Raw genomic sequence first — 17,213 nt, forward strand, 5'->3', positions numbered from 1 at the left:
CTGTGGGCTCACCTCACTTTAAGCACACATTTCCTTAAGTCATGTTTCCAGCACTAAACCCTCAGTGTGTTTTTTCTACAGTCTATGATGAAAGTGTTTAGAGCCAGTAAACGTTGAAAGTGTCACCTACTTATAGAATGACAAAAATTACTTAAAAGTGTCTGTTTGAGATGAACTTTGAGTCTCTGAGGACGCTTCTAATATTTTTATGAACAGATGTGAGGGATGCATCAGACTTTTTTAACCATGTTTTTATCCACACTGTTTTTCAGACTTTGCATAAAAAAATAAAAGATGGGAAATCTGGAAATCATAACACTGTTGTCATTTATTAAACTCTATGAACTAGTTAAGGGCAACCCTTCTTTAGCCTCACTGGATTAAACCAAAAATTATATCATCGGCAGCTTATTCATTGTTAATATTGATATAAAATATTTTTCTCATTTCAAAGGTAAACGAACCATGAGCAACACAGAAATATCTTCTGCTTCAAATATGGAACACAATTGTAGATTTTATGATGTTACAAAGTGAATCGATGATTACGGAGGTTGTATGGTGAAGGTCTGGTTCCTGATGTGAAGCAGTGTCTTTATAAACAGGAGTGAATTGTAAACTGTTTTAATGTAAGTCAGCAAGCCCAGCTAACTAACTTACTGCTCGTTACATGATGTACAGCTGCTAATACACAGTACATGTGGTTCAGCTTCAGACATGAAAGTGGATTTGGTTTCAGAGTCAAGCCATATGGAAAACCTTCAGGCCTTGGCGTCCAGCATCTCCAGTAGCAGTTTATGGAGGGGGATGCGGTGGTGGTGGTGTAGGCGCAGCAGGGCCTTCACAGCTCGGTCTGCAGTCTGTCGCAGCAGGGGGAGGCTCATCAGTAACCGGCCTGCCCGGTGCGGTTCCATTCGGGACAACTCATACTCCTGTAAGGCGTCATGGAGTCCATCCTGAAACTGCTGCACCAAGTCTGGACAGTCCACTGGGTTTACGTCTGAGAGACAAATGGTAAGAACATTTAATCAGGCACTGAACTTGAACAAATCTCTTGAGAAATTTAGAGCTGCCTTATTATTGTAAGAGAGACATTCAATTTTGTTTACTTCTGTTGACAGGATTATTTGACCAAGTAGGACAAGACAAAATGTATCCATTACATCAGCCATCACCACTTGAGGGGGATGGTGAGGGCAGGGTTTAGGTCACACAGTCATTGAACTCATCATCAGATATGTAACTTTGGGAAATTCCGTATTGCCTTTATATTTTGCTTTGGTTCTTTGACAAAGTTGGATCACCTGACAACCACAGTCCCTCACTTATCTTTTATTTGCTGCTGATGATAAAGTTGCAAAGGACAGGAGTTGAAAGAAACACAATTTTTGCCACTACAATTGTAGAACAATGAATCTGCAACTGCTTTCATTTAATTTATTTTTTTGTTTTTATAAGGCCACCCCCTTTCAGCTTTTCCCTAGTAGGGGGTAACCATTAGGGGTATCCATCATGGATGATCCTGATCACCCTCTCCTCCACACACTGGACAGATAGCAGAGCTCCTTCTCCAACAGACTGTTACAGCTCTGCTGTCGAAGGGACAGATACAGGAAATCATTCCTGCCGCATGCCATCACACTGTACAATGACTCACATCTCTGATATATAAAAACAAAACCACTGTAATCATCACACCTTGTGTCACTGTCATTTTATTTTTATAGTTTGTATAGTTATTGTCTATTTAGAGTTTTTATTATATTGTATATATATTCTATTATTATCCTGATGTACAGTGTGTCTTGCTGCTGTGACAAGAGAATTTCCCAGATTGGGATCAATAACACTCATTCCCCACAATGCCATATCTAAATTTAAATGAGGATTTCTCCCATACGCAGGTTGATGACCTTGTGACTAGCACTATGGCCACACTGCGTTCGAATCTTGATAATGCCGCCCCTCTCAAAAAGAAAGTATTCAATCTGAGGAGGATGGCTCCCTGGTATAGTTACCAAATCCGTGCCTTGAAGCAGACATCAAGGAAATTAGAAAGAAACTGGCGTTCCAGTAAGTCAGAAGAGTCTCACAGAGCCTGGAAAGACAGCCTAAAAACGTATAAAAAAGCTCTCCGCAGTGCTAGAAGTTCATATTACTCAGCACTCATAGAAGAAAACAAATACAACCCCAGGTTTCTCTTCAGCACTGTAGCCAGGCTGACAGAGAGCCATAGCTCAGTTGAACCAGTGATCCCCTTAGCTATAAGCAGTAATGATTTTATTAGTTTTTTTTTTTTTCAGACAAAATTCTCACGATCAGAGAAAGAATTTATCAGCTCTTGCCTACGTTAGATAAAAATCCCCTTCTGAAGACGGCAACTGCCGAATCAGCTGCGGCGCATCATTTACATCTGGAATCATTCTCACCTCTAAATCTCTCAGAGCTAGCTTCTATAGTTTCATCATCCAGACCGTCAACCTGTCTATTAGACCCAGTACCAACTAGCCTCTTTAAAGAGATCTTTTATGTAATTGAGCCGTTCATTCTAGATTTGGTTAATCTGACTTTATTTCTGGGTTATGTACCTCAGGCACTTAAGACTGCGGTCATCAAACCCCAGCTTAAAAAGCCTAATCTTGATCCAGATGTTTTGGCAAACTATAGACCCATATCGAACCTTCCATTTATTTCTAAAATCACTGAGAAAGCTGTAGCAAAACAACTACACGAGCATCTGGATGGGAACAGTTTGTTTGAAGAGTTTCAGTCAGGATTTAGAGCCCATCATAGCACAGAAACAGCGCTGGTTAAAGTCTCCAATGACATTCTAATGGCCTCAGACAATGGATCAGCCTCCATACTTCTCCTTCTAGATCTTAGTGCTGCATTCAACACCATAGATCATAATATTTTACTACAGAGACTGGAACATGAAATTGGAATTAAAGGAACTGCACTAAAGTGGTTCAAATCCTACTTATCAGATAGACATCAGTTTGTTCATGTAAACAACAGCTCCTCCTCATGTACTGTAGTCAGTCATGGAGTCCCGCAGGGTTCGGTACTTGGACCAATCCTCTTTACGCTTTATCTGCTTCCTCTAGGCAACATTATCAGGAAACACAGCATCAATTTCCACTGCTACGCAGACGATACTCAGCTGTACCTATCAATGAAGCCAAATGAAGTCAGTCAGATAGTCAGACTGCAGGCATGTCTTGAAGACATAAAAGTCTGGATGACTGGAAATTTTTTACTTCTCAACTCTGACAAAACAGAAGTTATTGTACTCGGTCCTAAGCACCTCTGAAAAATACTATCTAATCATCTCATCAGTTTGGACGGCATTACTTTGGCCTCCAGCTCCACTGTAAGACACCTTGGAGTAATTTTTGACCAGGACATGTCCTTTGTCCCTCACATAAAACAAGTTAGTCGGGCAGCTTTCTTCCACCTGAGAAACATTAGGAAAATCAGAAACATCCTTTCTCAGGATGATGCAGAAAAACTAGTCCATGCATTTGTAACTTCTAGGCTGGACTACTGTAACTCATTACTATCTGGATGTCCAAACAAATCTCTAAAAGGCCTTCAGTTAATTCAGAACGCTGCTGCACGAATATTAACAGGAACTAGGAAAAGAGATCACATCTCTCCCGTGTTAGCTGCTCTTCATTGGCTGCCAGTAAAATATAGAGTAGAATTCAAAATCCTTCTTTTAACGTATAAAGCTCTTAATGGCCAAGCTCCATCGTATCTCAGAGAGCTCATAGTTCCTTACTGTCCTAGCAGGCCACTCCGCTCTCTAGATGGAGGTTTACTTGTGGTTCCTAGAGTCTCCAAGAGTAAATCTGGAGGCAGATCGTTCAGTTATCAGGCTCCTCTTCTATGGAACCAACTCCCAGCATCGGTCCGGGGGGCGGACTCTTTAGTAACTTTCAAGACCAGGCTTAAAACTTTCCTGTATGACAGAGCGTAAAGTTAAAAAGTCCTCTACTCTTTAGGTATGCTGCTATAGGCCTAGGCTGCTGGGGGAAGGACTGAGCTTCTCTCTCTCTCTCTCTCTCTCTCTCTCTCTCTCTCTCTCTCTCTCTCTCTCTCTCTTTTTCTCTCTCTCTCTCTCTCTCTCTCTCTCTCTCTCTCTCTCTCTCTGTCACCCTCTCTCCCTCTTTCTCTCTAACTCCCTCCTTGCATGCGCTGATAAAAACCATCCTTCCTAAAAAAAAAAAAAAAAAAAAAAAAAACAGTTTCAGCAGGAGTGGCCTGCTAGGACAGTAAGGAACTATGAGTTCTAAGCATTTATACTGCATTTACTAACCATGTTCTGCCAAAGTCTCTGTCTCTCCCAGTTCCTCTCCTCTCTCTCCCTGTCCTCATCCTGCAGGTGGTGACTCATCTCCATCCCATGTTCCTGCAACACCTGCTGGTCCCATATAGCATGAATTCTGTATTGCAGCTCAACTCGATTAACTTCATGCAACAACATGTTCCTGCCTACACCCCCCCCCTCCAATGCCTGCCTGCCTGTCTCTCTCTCTCTCTCTCTCTCTCTCAACCCAACCGGTCGAGGCAGATGGCCGCCCCCCCGAGCCTGGTTCTGCTTGAGTTTTTCCTTGCCACTGTTGCCAAGTGCTTGCTCATCGGGGGATCTGTTGGGTCTCTTTAAATACATTTATAAAGAGTTTGGTCAAGACCTGCTCTATATGTAAAGTGCCTTGATGTAACTTTGTTATGATTTGGCGCTATACAAATAAATCTGATTTGATTTGATTTGATTTGAATAAAGCACATCTATCTATCTGGGCTAACACTGGTTGACAGTGCTGGTGGGGTGTAAACCCCTTTTTTTTTTTTTTTAGTAAAACCGAATGTCTTAAAATAAAGAGAATGAGTGTTCAAAAAAGAAGTTGGCAGTTAAATTTAAGTCAAGAGTATTTTAATTTGGTGAAATGTATGTATTAAAGGTTTGTTTTTGTCCTGTTACTGTGTCACTGATGACATTGGGTGTGTTTACTTCACATAATAGAAAATGATTATGCTGTTCTGTGTGTTAAGTATTGATGTGAAGGCTGTTAATGGGCTGAGCAGAGAAACTAAAGACATAGAGCGCTGAGATGTACGTCAACGTCGCCACAATATTGGATGTGTCAAGCATTAGAGCAGAGAAGCTGCATCATTCCTGTGCTGTGTGGAACTGTAGCAAATGTTGTACACCCCAAGCCTAATCTGAGGGAATTACCTTTCCCAGGTAAGATTTAACAATTACCTTTCATAGTATTTGACCCATAGACTGCATTATTTTAACATAGTTTTGAGAGCATAATTTGCACTCAATCATTCATTCTTTTCTTTCATTTATTTTGGCTTATTCTCCTCATGGTAGTATACATTTTCATCAAAATATATACAGTTAATTTAACAGCCAATGAATTGGTGTGGCCAAACCCACCTTCAAATGATGAAGTCTTCATTCTTATTTTATTATTTAGATTATTGTTAATTGCATGGCTAACCTTTTTCATACTACATAGGCTTCCCAAAAATAGCAGCAGTAGGAACAGTGGGAAATGGGTTCGAAACAAGCTTGTCCTCCATGCACTGCAGTGAGCATTTTTCAAGATGGAGGACTAAAATGTGTTATTATTATTAAAATGTGTGCCAGAAAAATAGACCAAAATAAATAAAAGTGAGAAGATATGTTTCTTTTGTTTTTAAGCCAGACTCGATTCCTATTCCAATATATAGCCTATGTATGTGTGTGTGATGAATAAAATTTTTATTTTAATAATCTGAGAAGATTAAATACATTGTTTTTGGTCTCTAACTATTTGTTCTAGTAGTATGTGTGTGAATGAATAACTGAGTGGCATTCTCCTTGTAAAAAGCCACTTTATGAAGTCCATTTACTTGTATTTACAAGGCCCTACTGCAGTGATGCTACTGCCCGATTCTGTGGCATTGTTATCAATGCAAGCATTCCTCACTAAACTCACACACTGAGTATCTCATATTAACTATTACATTTAAAGTAAGCCTTCTGATGTTTTGATGTAATCACACATGCTGTCCTGCATTAAATGTGAATTCATCTGCCGCTGAAAATGGTTCCCAGCAACAGAAGGTCACCACAGTTGATGTTTGCTGAGTCTATACATGGGAATTGTTGATAATAAGAAATATGGGGTTTGTTCCGTGGTGTGATGATCACTATCATCATTAATACTAAAAAAAAACAGGAGATGGTGCTGGATCATTTGTCTTTGGGGATCATACTCCACTGTATTCACAATGAGGAGATGAAAAAAGTCACGTTACAGGTATCTGGGTTTTTTGCACTGCCAGAACTTAGCACACTTGTCACGATCGAGCCGCACGTTTTGATATATATATTGTTGGGGTTCGTCCAGCGAACAGAGACAGATGTCTGTGTGCCTGTGGTTGCAGTGCACCTGTTGATTGCCTTGTTTAGCTGCACTGTCCACTGAACAGCGGCAGTCTCCTTTTTAATCACACAGGTACAAGGGCGTAGGAATGAGTTTAACGTTGGGGGGGCACATACAAACGTAAACTAACAACATGACGTTTTAACAAGTCATATTCATGGCAACATTCCCTTTCACTTGTTCTAAAGAGTTTCTGCCAGTTGACAGCTGCTGGCTCCCACCTCAGGGCCTGTGAGGGAGGGAGAGGGCCAGTGCCTTGACACTGTGTTGGGCTTTCAAAATAAAAGAATGCAAGTTAAAATTTTCAAAATAAAATATTTTTCTCCTCCACGGTATAATTTTTGGGTGGGACAAATGCGCCTGTCTCCAATATTAGAGGGGGATAATCCCCCGTTCCTACGCCTTTGCACAGGTGTGTGGGAATAGGGGGCAGAATCAGGACACAGAGCCGAGAGGAAGAGTCCAGAGACCGGTGCCCGGAGCTGAACAGTTGTACATCCTGGATATCTCAACAACATGATTAACGCTAAAGCCACCAGTTCTAATTATTTGTTTGCTGCCTGTAAGCTTCTTTCTCACTGTCAATTTTAATCACATCGATAACGTTTCTCAACACATAAACACGGAGAACTCTGCAACAGCCCTCCGAGGCAACCTCAAAATTTCTGAGAGGGAATTTTCTAGTTTATTTGGTTTGCCTTTGTGCTCCTTTGTTTTTGGAGCTGCAGTGTAATTTCAAGTAAAGTTCTTTTGATATTAAATAAAAATGCAGAGGAGCTGAAAAATAAATCGTAACTTATCAAAAGGTTTTGAAAGATGCTTAGCCCCGCTAATTTTCTTCAGTTCCTATTCTTCCTATTTGTATCTGTGATATAAACCACAGGAGTACCAAAATAAAGATTGAATATCTGCTGCGGTTGGCATATGGATGTACTGAGTTGTGACATCAGTTTCCTCATCCTCCCTTTCTCTCTGTATTTTTATTTGGGTTCACCTGTAGATCTGCAATGTTTGTTCTGTGTGTGTAGGTACCAGAGTTAGCAAGTGCCATTGCCTTCAACACCACCACCTCCTCAGGGCCCAGGTTCATCGCCTGGTATTTGGCCGTCAGGTGGCGTAGAGCCTCATACAGGTCAGACAACCCCACAGTTCGACACTGAGTCTCGTTGAGCAACAAGTTCCTGGCAAACATGAGCTCTTCGCCCTCCACGCTCTGGGAGCGCCAGGCCACGCCTACTAACAGCGCCTCCATCCAACCACTCTGCAGCAGTGACATCCGATCAACCAATGAGAGCCTAGAGAAACCTGTGAAGAGTGGAGTAGATGTAAAAGTCATATTAACACTGCTCTTTATCTTTGTTAGCAACTGCTTTTGTTCAGATTAGTTGTGGAATTTCCTGTATGCTTTTTTTTTTTGTGTGTCTTTGTTGTCATGAAATCAGGGAGAGAGGGAGAGAGGGAATGACATAGAGAAAACGGCACTGACCAGAATTTTATTTGGTCTGATTGTCAGTGACAGGGAAGGTCCGACTTCCTGTTTATGGGATGCATGATCTACCCACTGTTAGCGCCCTGTATTGCTTGTTTTTGTGTCTTTCCTTCATTTCCCTTGGGATAAATAAAGCTAATTTTAACTACAAACTGATGATTCTGATGATGACCAGCTCCAAATATTCAAATATACTTATATCATTAATAACTAAATTATAAGGGCATGAAATATTATCCCACACTGCAACCCCTTGGTAATCAAAGTGACTGTGGACTTGAGTGAGCACCTGGGATCTGTTTGGCCCAGCTAATCAGAACCTGCAGCTCCCGGTTCAGGAGGTCACAGAGGTTCAGAATGGTCCGCAGGCTGGTGTCACTGGGTGTATTATACTGATTGGCTGTCAGTGGGGCGGGCTCTGTCAGCAGCAAATGGGAAATCACCTTGTTTCCTGGAAAACAAGGCAACAATTAATGAACTATCCAGACTCACATGAAAACCTTAATTAGTGATATGAGAACTCACGGCTGCTGACAGGGTGACTATATGGGCCTTTGGTGTAAACACTCAGTCCGGTTTCCACTTGCCTCTTGTATTTCTGCCGTCCTCCTCTGACCCGGTCCATGCGCACACCTGAAGCACAGAGGCCATTTTTAGTCTCTTTGTGTTCATTTTTGTTTTAGCACTTAAACAGATATACAAAAAGAGGCTAAACAACACTGCAATGCCTTATGGGAGTTGACCATGACTGATGTGACGTACCCTCCTTCATCATCCCAGCCTTCAGACACTTTTGAAAGCGGCAGGCTTGGCAGGCTTTCCTCCTCCGTTTGGTGATTTCACACTTATTCATCACTAGACAGCTGTACTCGATGTTGCCTTGGTGATGACAAATAAATCTACTTCAACAAACAGGTTATGAACAACGGTACATCCTGAGCAGATATCATTGTCTGAGGTTTGACATTCTTTTTATCTGTCCATGTTGTCATCCTTTGAGTTCTCAAAGAAATCTATTATTTAAAAGCCTATCCAGGCCATATCCCTCCCCTTTCCACACCACTTCACCAACACCCTCCCCTTACTATGTCCACCACAGGTGTTTATTGGGGCTTAAACATCCCACATCCTGTTAGAAGGACATTGACGCGCAGTGAAGAGACTGAGGACGGCTGCTTCTCCACTGACTCAGTCCTGGGCTAATTGGTCCAGAACATGTACAGCAATTCATTACATCACAAACTCATCAGGGGCCTCATTTATAAAGCTTGCTTATGCACAAACCATTCCTATAACTTGTGTGCATCATTTTGCCGCAATGGTTGTAATCTATAAAAAACAGACTTGACGGAAAAATGTGTGCCCCCCTACGGAAACTTTGACCCATGTGTACACACAGTTTGGAGGAAAAGGGGAATAGGTGACACAGATGGTGCGGTGGTGAACTGAAGTCAGATTGAAGAAATGAAGAGTGGGAAGAACGACTATGTTTTAATTATTGCCCTTCAGCCCGTATCATGTGTTGGAGCCATGTCATCAGAATGATTTAATATATTATAACATAATATTTTCCTGTGATACGGTGAACACATCATCAAATGCCAGTTAAATCCCAAGTGTGGAAAACAAAGCCATTAAACAGTCGTTATACTTTCCTGTTCTCAGTTCATCAGCTCTGCTTGATGCTTTTCATAACAAACCAGGCATAAAGAAAGGTTTAATGTTCACACACTTCAGTCTAAAGAATATTTTTCATGATGGGGGTTAGCATGAACTAATGAAACCTATAAGTAGCGGTTAGGGTTAGGGTTAGCGGTGAACCCTGTGTGTAATGCTGCACCGTGGCACTATGGCACTGATGGAGGACTATGCCAGTGGCAGAATTAGGAGGGAGAAGGTCTTCAGGGACCATAACGACTTATTGGCCCATGATGATGAGTGTCTTATGAGCCGTTTTAGATTCCGTAGAGCTGCTCTTGGATCTATGTGCTGAACTGGGTCCAGCATTAGAGAGGGCCACGCGTTGGAACCAGACGCAGGTCCTCACCCTGTTTTTAAATGAGGAAATAGTCCGTGCGCGGTCAGCAGTGGAGCGGCCATCGGCCTGCTGAAGGGCCGGTGGCGCACTTTGAATGAGTGGGAGGCCAGGCTTCTTTACCATCCTGCCAAAGTATGCACAATGTGGCACAGAGGAATGATATCCCCCCCAGCATTATGACCCCTTTCAAGACAAGCAGGATATGAACAGGGCGCAAGACTCCGTAAGGATGTCATGCGTTGTTTAAAAAGACAACTAAAGGTTAATTTTTGCACATTGTCTTTAAATATTTCTGCTACTTCAACCATTACATTTCTCATTTGTCTCAACTCCTCCGTCAGGTTGTTGTTTGCTTGTATAGTCTCCCTTGCTGCTCGCAGGCATACAAATGACACCAGTTGTGTGCATCGGTGTCAGGTCAGGAGTACTGGGTCCCCCTCCACCCTAGTTTTGCTGTGACCTTCAAACAGGATGGTTTTCAGGCCCTGATTGAGTCAACCACCCGGTGTTTCATTGCTGCCCTGCCTAGAAGCCCGCGCTGTAAGGAACAAGGATGGCGCCGCCAGAACCATGCAGTCGAGGACCCTCTGCTGGACAGTGGTGCCACCAGGTGGTAGTCAGGAGGAGCCACGGCCACACTGAAAAATTTGCTGGCTCTCCCACTGCCCCCTGTTCCTCCTTCTCCTCTCCTCTCCTGTTCTGTGTGCCTCATGTGTCATTATTCTTCTGTTTCCTTTTATGATAGCACCTCGTCATAGATGTAGGATGATGGTAGAAATGGGGGTGAAAATTAATGAGTGAGAATCATGGCTCCGCACTTTAGCTAGCTATCTAAGTATAGCTAGCCGCCCCGCTGGAGCTGGTGCGGGCCAACCTAGACAGGCTCATACGGCAGCTAAGATAGTTTCCTCCCCCCCAGTGGCTCCCGAGCAGCCGGGATCTAGTCAGGGCGGCAGGGTGACTGTCCGAGACAAGAGGCATAGTCGTAGGCAGCAGCCCCCGGTTCACCACCGACCAGTTAATGTTTCCAACAGGTTCGCCCCTCTCAGCAACACACCTGCTGAAAAGCCGACTCTAGTGATTGGTGATTCTATTCTGAGGAACGTGAAGTTAGCGACACTGGCGGCCAGAGTTAAGTGTATCCCAGGGGCCAGAGCAGGCTACATCCAGTCTTATCTGAAACTGCTGGCTAAGGGTAACATAAATATGCTAATATTGTTATTCACATCGGCAGTAACAACACCCAACTTCGCCAGTCGGAAGTTACAAAAATTAATGTGGTATCGGTGTGTAATTTTGCTCAAACGATGTCAGAAACTGTAGTTTTCTCCGGCCCCCTCCCCAATCGGACTAGTGATGACATGTACAGCCACATGTCGTCATTTAACCGCTGGCTGTCGAGGTGGTGTCCCGAAAACAACGTGGGCTACATAGATAACTGGAAGTCTTTCTGGGGGAGACCTGGTCTGATTAGGAGAGATGGTGTCCATCCCACCGTGGACGGGGCCGCTCTCATTTCTAGGAATATGGCCGATTTTATTAGAAATCCAAAACCCTGACAATCCTGAGTTAAGACCAGGAGGCAGAGCCGCAGTTTAACACGCCTCAGTCAGAGCGGTCACCTGCTGAGAATAGAATAGAGTCTCTGTCTATGTTTAGGTCTATAGAAACTGTGTCTGTCCCCCGACCACCTAAATTTAGAAAAGTTAATAAACCCAAATTAAACAGAAGAGGAGCTAAAAACAAAAACCTAACTGAAATTAAAACAGCCACAAAGTCAGTCTAAAATAACACTGCGATCAAGTGTTGACTGTTGAACATTCGATCATTATCATCAAAATCTCTACTAGTCAATGATCTCATAGCTGATCATCATATTGATTTATTTTGTATAACTGAAACGTGACTGCAGCAGGATGAGTATGTTAGCATTAATGAAGCTACACCCCCAACTCATGTTAACTTTCATATCCCTCGTACCACAGGTCGAGGAGGGGGGGTGGCTGCAATATTTCAGTCAAGCCTATTAATCAACCCTAGACCAAAATCTGGCTGCAGGTCTTTTGAAAGCCTCACTCTTAGTCTTTCCCACTCAGACTGGAAAGGTGAAAAACCAGTTCTGTTACAGTATACCGTCCACCTGGTCCACTCTCAGAATTCTTTCCATTCATTTCCATTAATTTCTAAAATAATTGAGAAAGCTGTAGCAAACCAATTGAAACCATATGAATGGTAACAGCTTGTTTGAAGAGTTTCAGTCAGGATTTAGAGCCCATCATAGCACAGAAACAGCGCTGGTTAAAGTCTCCAATGACATTCTAATTTCTTCAGACAATGGATCAGCCTCCATACTTCTCCTTCTAGATCTTAGTGCTGCATTCGACACCATAGATCATAATATTTTACTACAGAGACTGGAACATGAAATTGGGATTCAATGAACTGCACTAAGGTGGTTCAAATCCTATCAGATAGACATCAGTTTGTTCATGTTAACAACAGCTCCTCCTCATGTACTGTAGTCAGTCATGGAGTCCCACAGGGTTCAGTACTTGGACCAATCCTCTTCACTCTCTATCTGGATCCTCTAGGCAACATTATCAGGAAACACAGCATCAATTTCCACTGCTATGCAGACGACATTCAGCTGTACCTATCAATGAAGCCAAATGAAGTCAGTCAGATAGTCAGACTGCAGGCGTGTCTTGAAGACGTAAATGACCCAATTTTTTTACTCCTTAACGCTGACCAACAGAAGTTATTGTACTCGGCCCTAAGCACCCCAGAAAAACAGTCTCATCAGTCTGGATGGCGTTACTCTGGCTTCCAGCTCCACTGTAAGAAACCTTGGAGTAACCTTTGACCAGGACATGTCCTTTGTCCCTCACATAAAACAAGTTAGTCGGGCAGCTTTCTTCCACCTGAGAAACATTAGGAAAATCAGAAAATTCCTCTCTCAGGATGATGCAGAAAAACTAGTCCATGCATTTGTAACTTCTAGGCTGGACTACTGTAACTCATTACTATCTGGATGTCCAAACAAATCTCGAAAAGGCCTTCAGTTGATTCAGAATGCTGCTGCATGAATGAACAGGAACTAGGAAAATAGATCATATCTCTCCTGTGTTAGCTGCTCTTCATTGGCTGCCAGTAAAATATAGAGTAGAATTCAAAATCCTTCTTTTAACATATAAAGCTCTTGATGGCCAAGCTCCATCATATCTCAGAGAGCTCATAGTTCCTTACTGTCCTAGCAGGCCACTCCGCTCTCTAGATGGAGGTTTACTTGTGGTTCCTAGAGTCTCCAAGAGTAAATCTGGAGGCAGATCGTTCAGTTATCAGGCTCCTCTTCTGGAACCAACTTCCAGTATCGGTCTGGGGGGCGGACTCTTTCGTAATTTTCAAGACCAGGCTTAAAACTTTCCTGTATGACAGAGCTTATAGTTAAAAAGTTAAAGTCCTCTACTCTTTAGCTATGCTGGGGGAAGGACTGAGCACCTCTCTCTCTCTCTCTCTCTCTCTCTCTCTCTCTCTCTCTCTCTCTCTCTCTCTCTCTTCTCTCTCTCTCTCTCTCTCTCTCTCTCTCTCTCTCTCTCTCTCTCTCTCTCTCTCACACACAGTCCAAAGACATGCATGTATAGGTTAACTGGATACTAAAATTGCCCATAGGTCTGAATGTACAAGGTTGTTTGTCTTGGTGTGTCTCTATGTGTTGGCCCTGTGATGGACAAGTGACCTGTCCAGGGTGTACACCGCCCCTCGCCCAATGTGAGCTGGGATTGGCTCCAGCAGCCCCGTGACCCGGAAATGGAAGATGGATGGATGGATATTCATGTGTGATGAATTGTAACTATAAAACCTAAAAATGTATTTCTGGACTTCCATTGAACTGTTAAAATGTTTTCAGACACAATCAGCTGAACAAACAGCTGATGTGTGAGCTGGCGATGGCACATTAACTTCTGAATGAATATGTGGGCTGTCATGCTTACCTTGAATGGTCCTCTTGAAGAAAGCTTTGCAAGCCTCACAGGAAGCCACACCATAATGAAAACCAGAGGCAAAGTCTCCGCACACCAGACACAGCCTCTTGGGCCCCACAGTATCCAAAGGTGTGAGGTAGTCACCCCTCACAATGGAAGCGACCTATGGATGGAGAACATGCTAAAGTCTTTACTGGTGGTCGAATAACCATAATCTGTGATCATGGGACAGGATGTGTCATCCCCTATTGTTTGTATTCAGTTTCTTTGATGTGCTCAATATCAAGCTGATCAAATTTAATCTGCTCCACCCCAGTTGATTCATTATTATTCATCATACAATATGATGATAACTAACTACATTTACCGTAATTTCTGGACTATAGAGTGCACCTGAGTATAAGCCACACCCGCCAAATTTAAAGAGAAAAACTGTTTTGTACATATCTAGGCCGCACTTGTTTATAAGCCGCAGGCTTATAATGGCATATGGCAGGAATTATGTGGAATCATATGCATTGCTTCGTGTGTTTTCCATGATAAGGGTGTGTGCATGAAGCACAAAATAAATGAATGATCTGAAGAATTTAGTGTGGGTGTTTTTCATTTAATTTGAACTATTTCACTGGTCCACTGTGACCTGTTCTGTAATTTCATTGGTCTGATGTGACACTAAATGAACGATCGTTATTAGAGACTATGTTTCTTCTTTGTTGTTTTTATTAGCTTGTTTAGACTGTAAACATTGTTCAAAGCCCAAAGAGGAAAATCTCACCTCAATTTCACAAAAAGCAAAGTTTGGGGAAGTTCACCAAAAATTGGCCCTTTCCCAGGGACCAAATGCATAGCTATGGAACCAGTCAATGAAACCGTCTTAGTGTGTACAATGTGAATAAAGCAATTCCACCTGGAGCAACTGTAACTGTAACATGCCTCAGGATCAGCATCTGAAATCTTCCTCACCTGCACTGAAAACGAGTCTGTGTGGGATACAGAAAATCCCAGGGACACTTCTCCTATCACAGTGCTGCATCTGCCACTGCTAGAACTAGATCCTGTCAGGGAGTCTGGTTGTGGCGCTCCACGGTGGAGGCTGCAGGAGGGGGAGGGGGAGGAGGAGGAGGCTGGGCTGGAGATGAAGAATGCTCGGTGTGAAGGGCTGAGTTTAAGCATAGTATCCAGGGGAAAGGGAAAGGAGGGACTGAGGGGGGAGGAATGAAGGAAGGAGGATGGAGACTGAACTTCCTCAGCAGGAGAAGATGGGGAGGAGGATGAGGAAGAGTCCAAGAAGCTGAGGAAGAAAGTAAAAAAGATTTAACAGTTGTTAAGTTGTTGTAGCTGGCCATTGTGCAAGTGTGATGGAGAAAAATATTAAACAAAAAACTATTTGATCAAGATGAACCAGTCACAGTTCAGCATGCTACTTCTTTTATCTGAGGACAAAGAGGATGAAGCAGAAAAAAAATGCTCATTCTGTCCTTTCACCTACAATAAAAGATCTGTGCTGCGCCAAGAGAACAGGCAGACCCAAAAAATACTGGAGACCGTGATCAGGTTCAAAAAAGGATTCATTACTAGTTTGCAAACAAAAGTAGACACCAACTGGAATTATGCCACGCCAGGCAGCGGTGACTGGAGGCAGGCTGACGTCGGTTCTGGAAACACTGGGAGATCAGAGGCGGCGAGGCACTGAATCATCTGGTAGGGTAGTGGAGGATTAGTCTGGCTTTTATAGAGAGGTGGATGATTGCAGGATGGGGTTCAGGTGTGCCTCGCTGCTCCTCAGGAAAGTGGGTCAGCCACGCCCCAGAGTCACCGCCTGCACTGCGCTGCACTGAGAAAAAGAAGGGGGGAGGCACAAGAGAACTAACAAAAAACCCCAGCAACACAGGAAGCTCAGACCATAACAATCTGTCCACCCTAAACTATCAAGATGACTGAACATGAATTTCAACTTGGTTTCGGTCAAACATAGATGTTCACACCTACTCTGCACAAGTGAGGCTTTAATCAGCTTGGGTGGGCTGTGACCAACACAACCACATTAGCTGACTTGCGACAAATGCTGGTTGAAGAATGTTTATGCCATCCCAAAGGAGGAGGTGCCAGGCTGTTGTGTCTGTGTATGATTCTTCCACCATACATCCCACAAATGCATGTCCCTTACAGATGTAGCACCCTTTAATAGGGAACTAAACAGGCTTTGCAACGGTACAAGAGTTATAGCCAAGAAGCATTGTTACAAAGTGTGTGTGTGTGTGTGTATATATATATTATATACACACACACACTGTAAGGCAGATCACAATAGTTAGTTTGTTATCCTGTGTTGCGTGTTGCTAAATATAGCATGTTGCTTAGTGTGAGTCACGTGAGCACGCAGCAGAACATAACGAGATTCCCAAATTAGTTCAGTTTACATGGACAGGCTAGCTTGCTGTTCTATGCCTGAGCCAGAAGCCACAACCCAACAAAAAAGCATTCCCCGAGACTTGTATTCTGCACTTATATTTATTTTGATTATAAGAGTGTAGTCTGAGGAATAATCATGGTTTCACGATTATTATGTATTCATTAATTTAACAATACTACTAATGCATAAAATCAGATGAGCATTCTTTTAATTTATGTATTATTATTATGTATTGCTGTCAGAAAGAAGACTGTCATAAAAATATACAGTATAAAATAATAAAGATAAACAAAAAGTCTATCTCTCCCTTGGAAATGAAAGAAAAGTGACCTTTACTATGTAAACATCATTACCAGTATTACCCTTTTGAAAAAGACAAACGGAATCAAAGGCTGCAGGAGCTCTGTCTGCATGGCTCCTTTGATTAAAAATATCAAAGTTCAGTTAGTTAATTTCTTCTGTAAATCTTTTTTTGACCTGAGTAGCGATTTTGATAACATCGTGGAAAAAATATCTAGTTGGCTTTTGACTTAAACAGTATTGCTGCTTTTTTATTTAACACTAACAATGAAAATAAGCTGGGTGGTGAGCCCACAAATTCTGCATCAAGTTTGATGTGCAACTTTTTTTCAGCAGGTTTTGCTGACGGGTGATCCATTGTCTTGAATGACTCCCTGGCCATTCCTGCTGTATCCGAAATACTCGCACACTGCCAACTTCACCTGCTTGGTCGCGCAGCACAGGTCGCTGCAGCACCTCGGGTGTAACTTTGTTTACGTTCCATGCAGGTTGTACCAGCATAGTATCACTTTTTTGGGAGTGAGAACAGAAAAACTTGGTGTAG

At 42.7% G+C, this 17,213-nt stretch overlaps 1 protein-coding gene across 1 annotated transcript; it reads right to left on the reverse strand.

Annotated features, from left to right (window-relative positions):
• Nucleotides 1-761: 761 nt before the first annotated feature.
• On the reverse strand, nt 762-15,231 carry esrrd (estrogen-related receptor delta; the record flags this gene model as incomplete). The annotated part of the gene is made up of 7 exons (XM_029517607.1): nt 762-1,000; nt 7,479-7,751; nt 8,225-8,386; nt 8,461-8,568; nt 8,698-8,814; nt 13,966-14,119; nt 14,920-15,231. Coding segments are annotated over 7 exons (1,365 nt in total), but the record flags the coding sequence as incomplete, so codon positions are not given.
• Between the last annotated feature and the right edge of the window lie 1,982 nt (nt 15,232-17,213).

Source organism: Echeneis naucrates, chromosome 13, assembly GCF_900963305.1.
Source record: "Echeneis naucrates chromosome 13, fEcheNa1.1, whole genome shotgun sequence".
Classification (NCBI taxonomy): Eukaryota; Metazoa; Chordata; class Actinopteri; order Carangiformes; family Echeneidae; genus Echeneis; species Echeneis naucrates.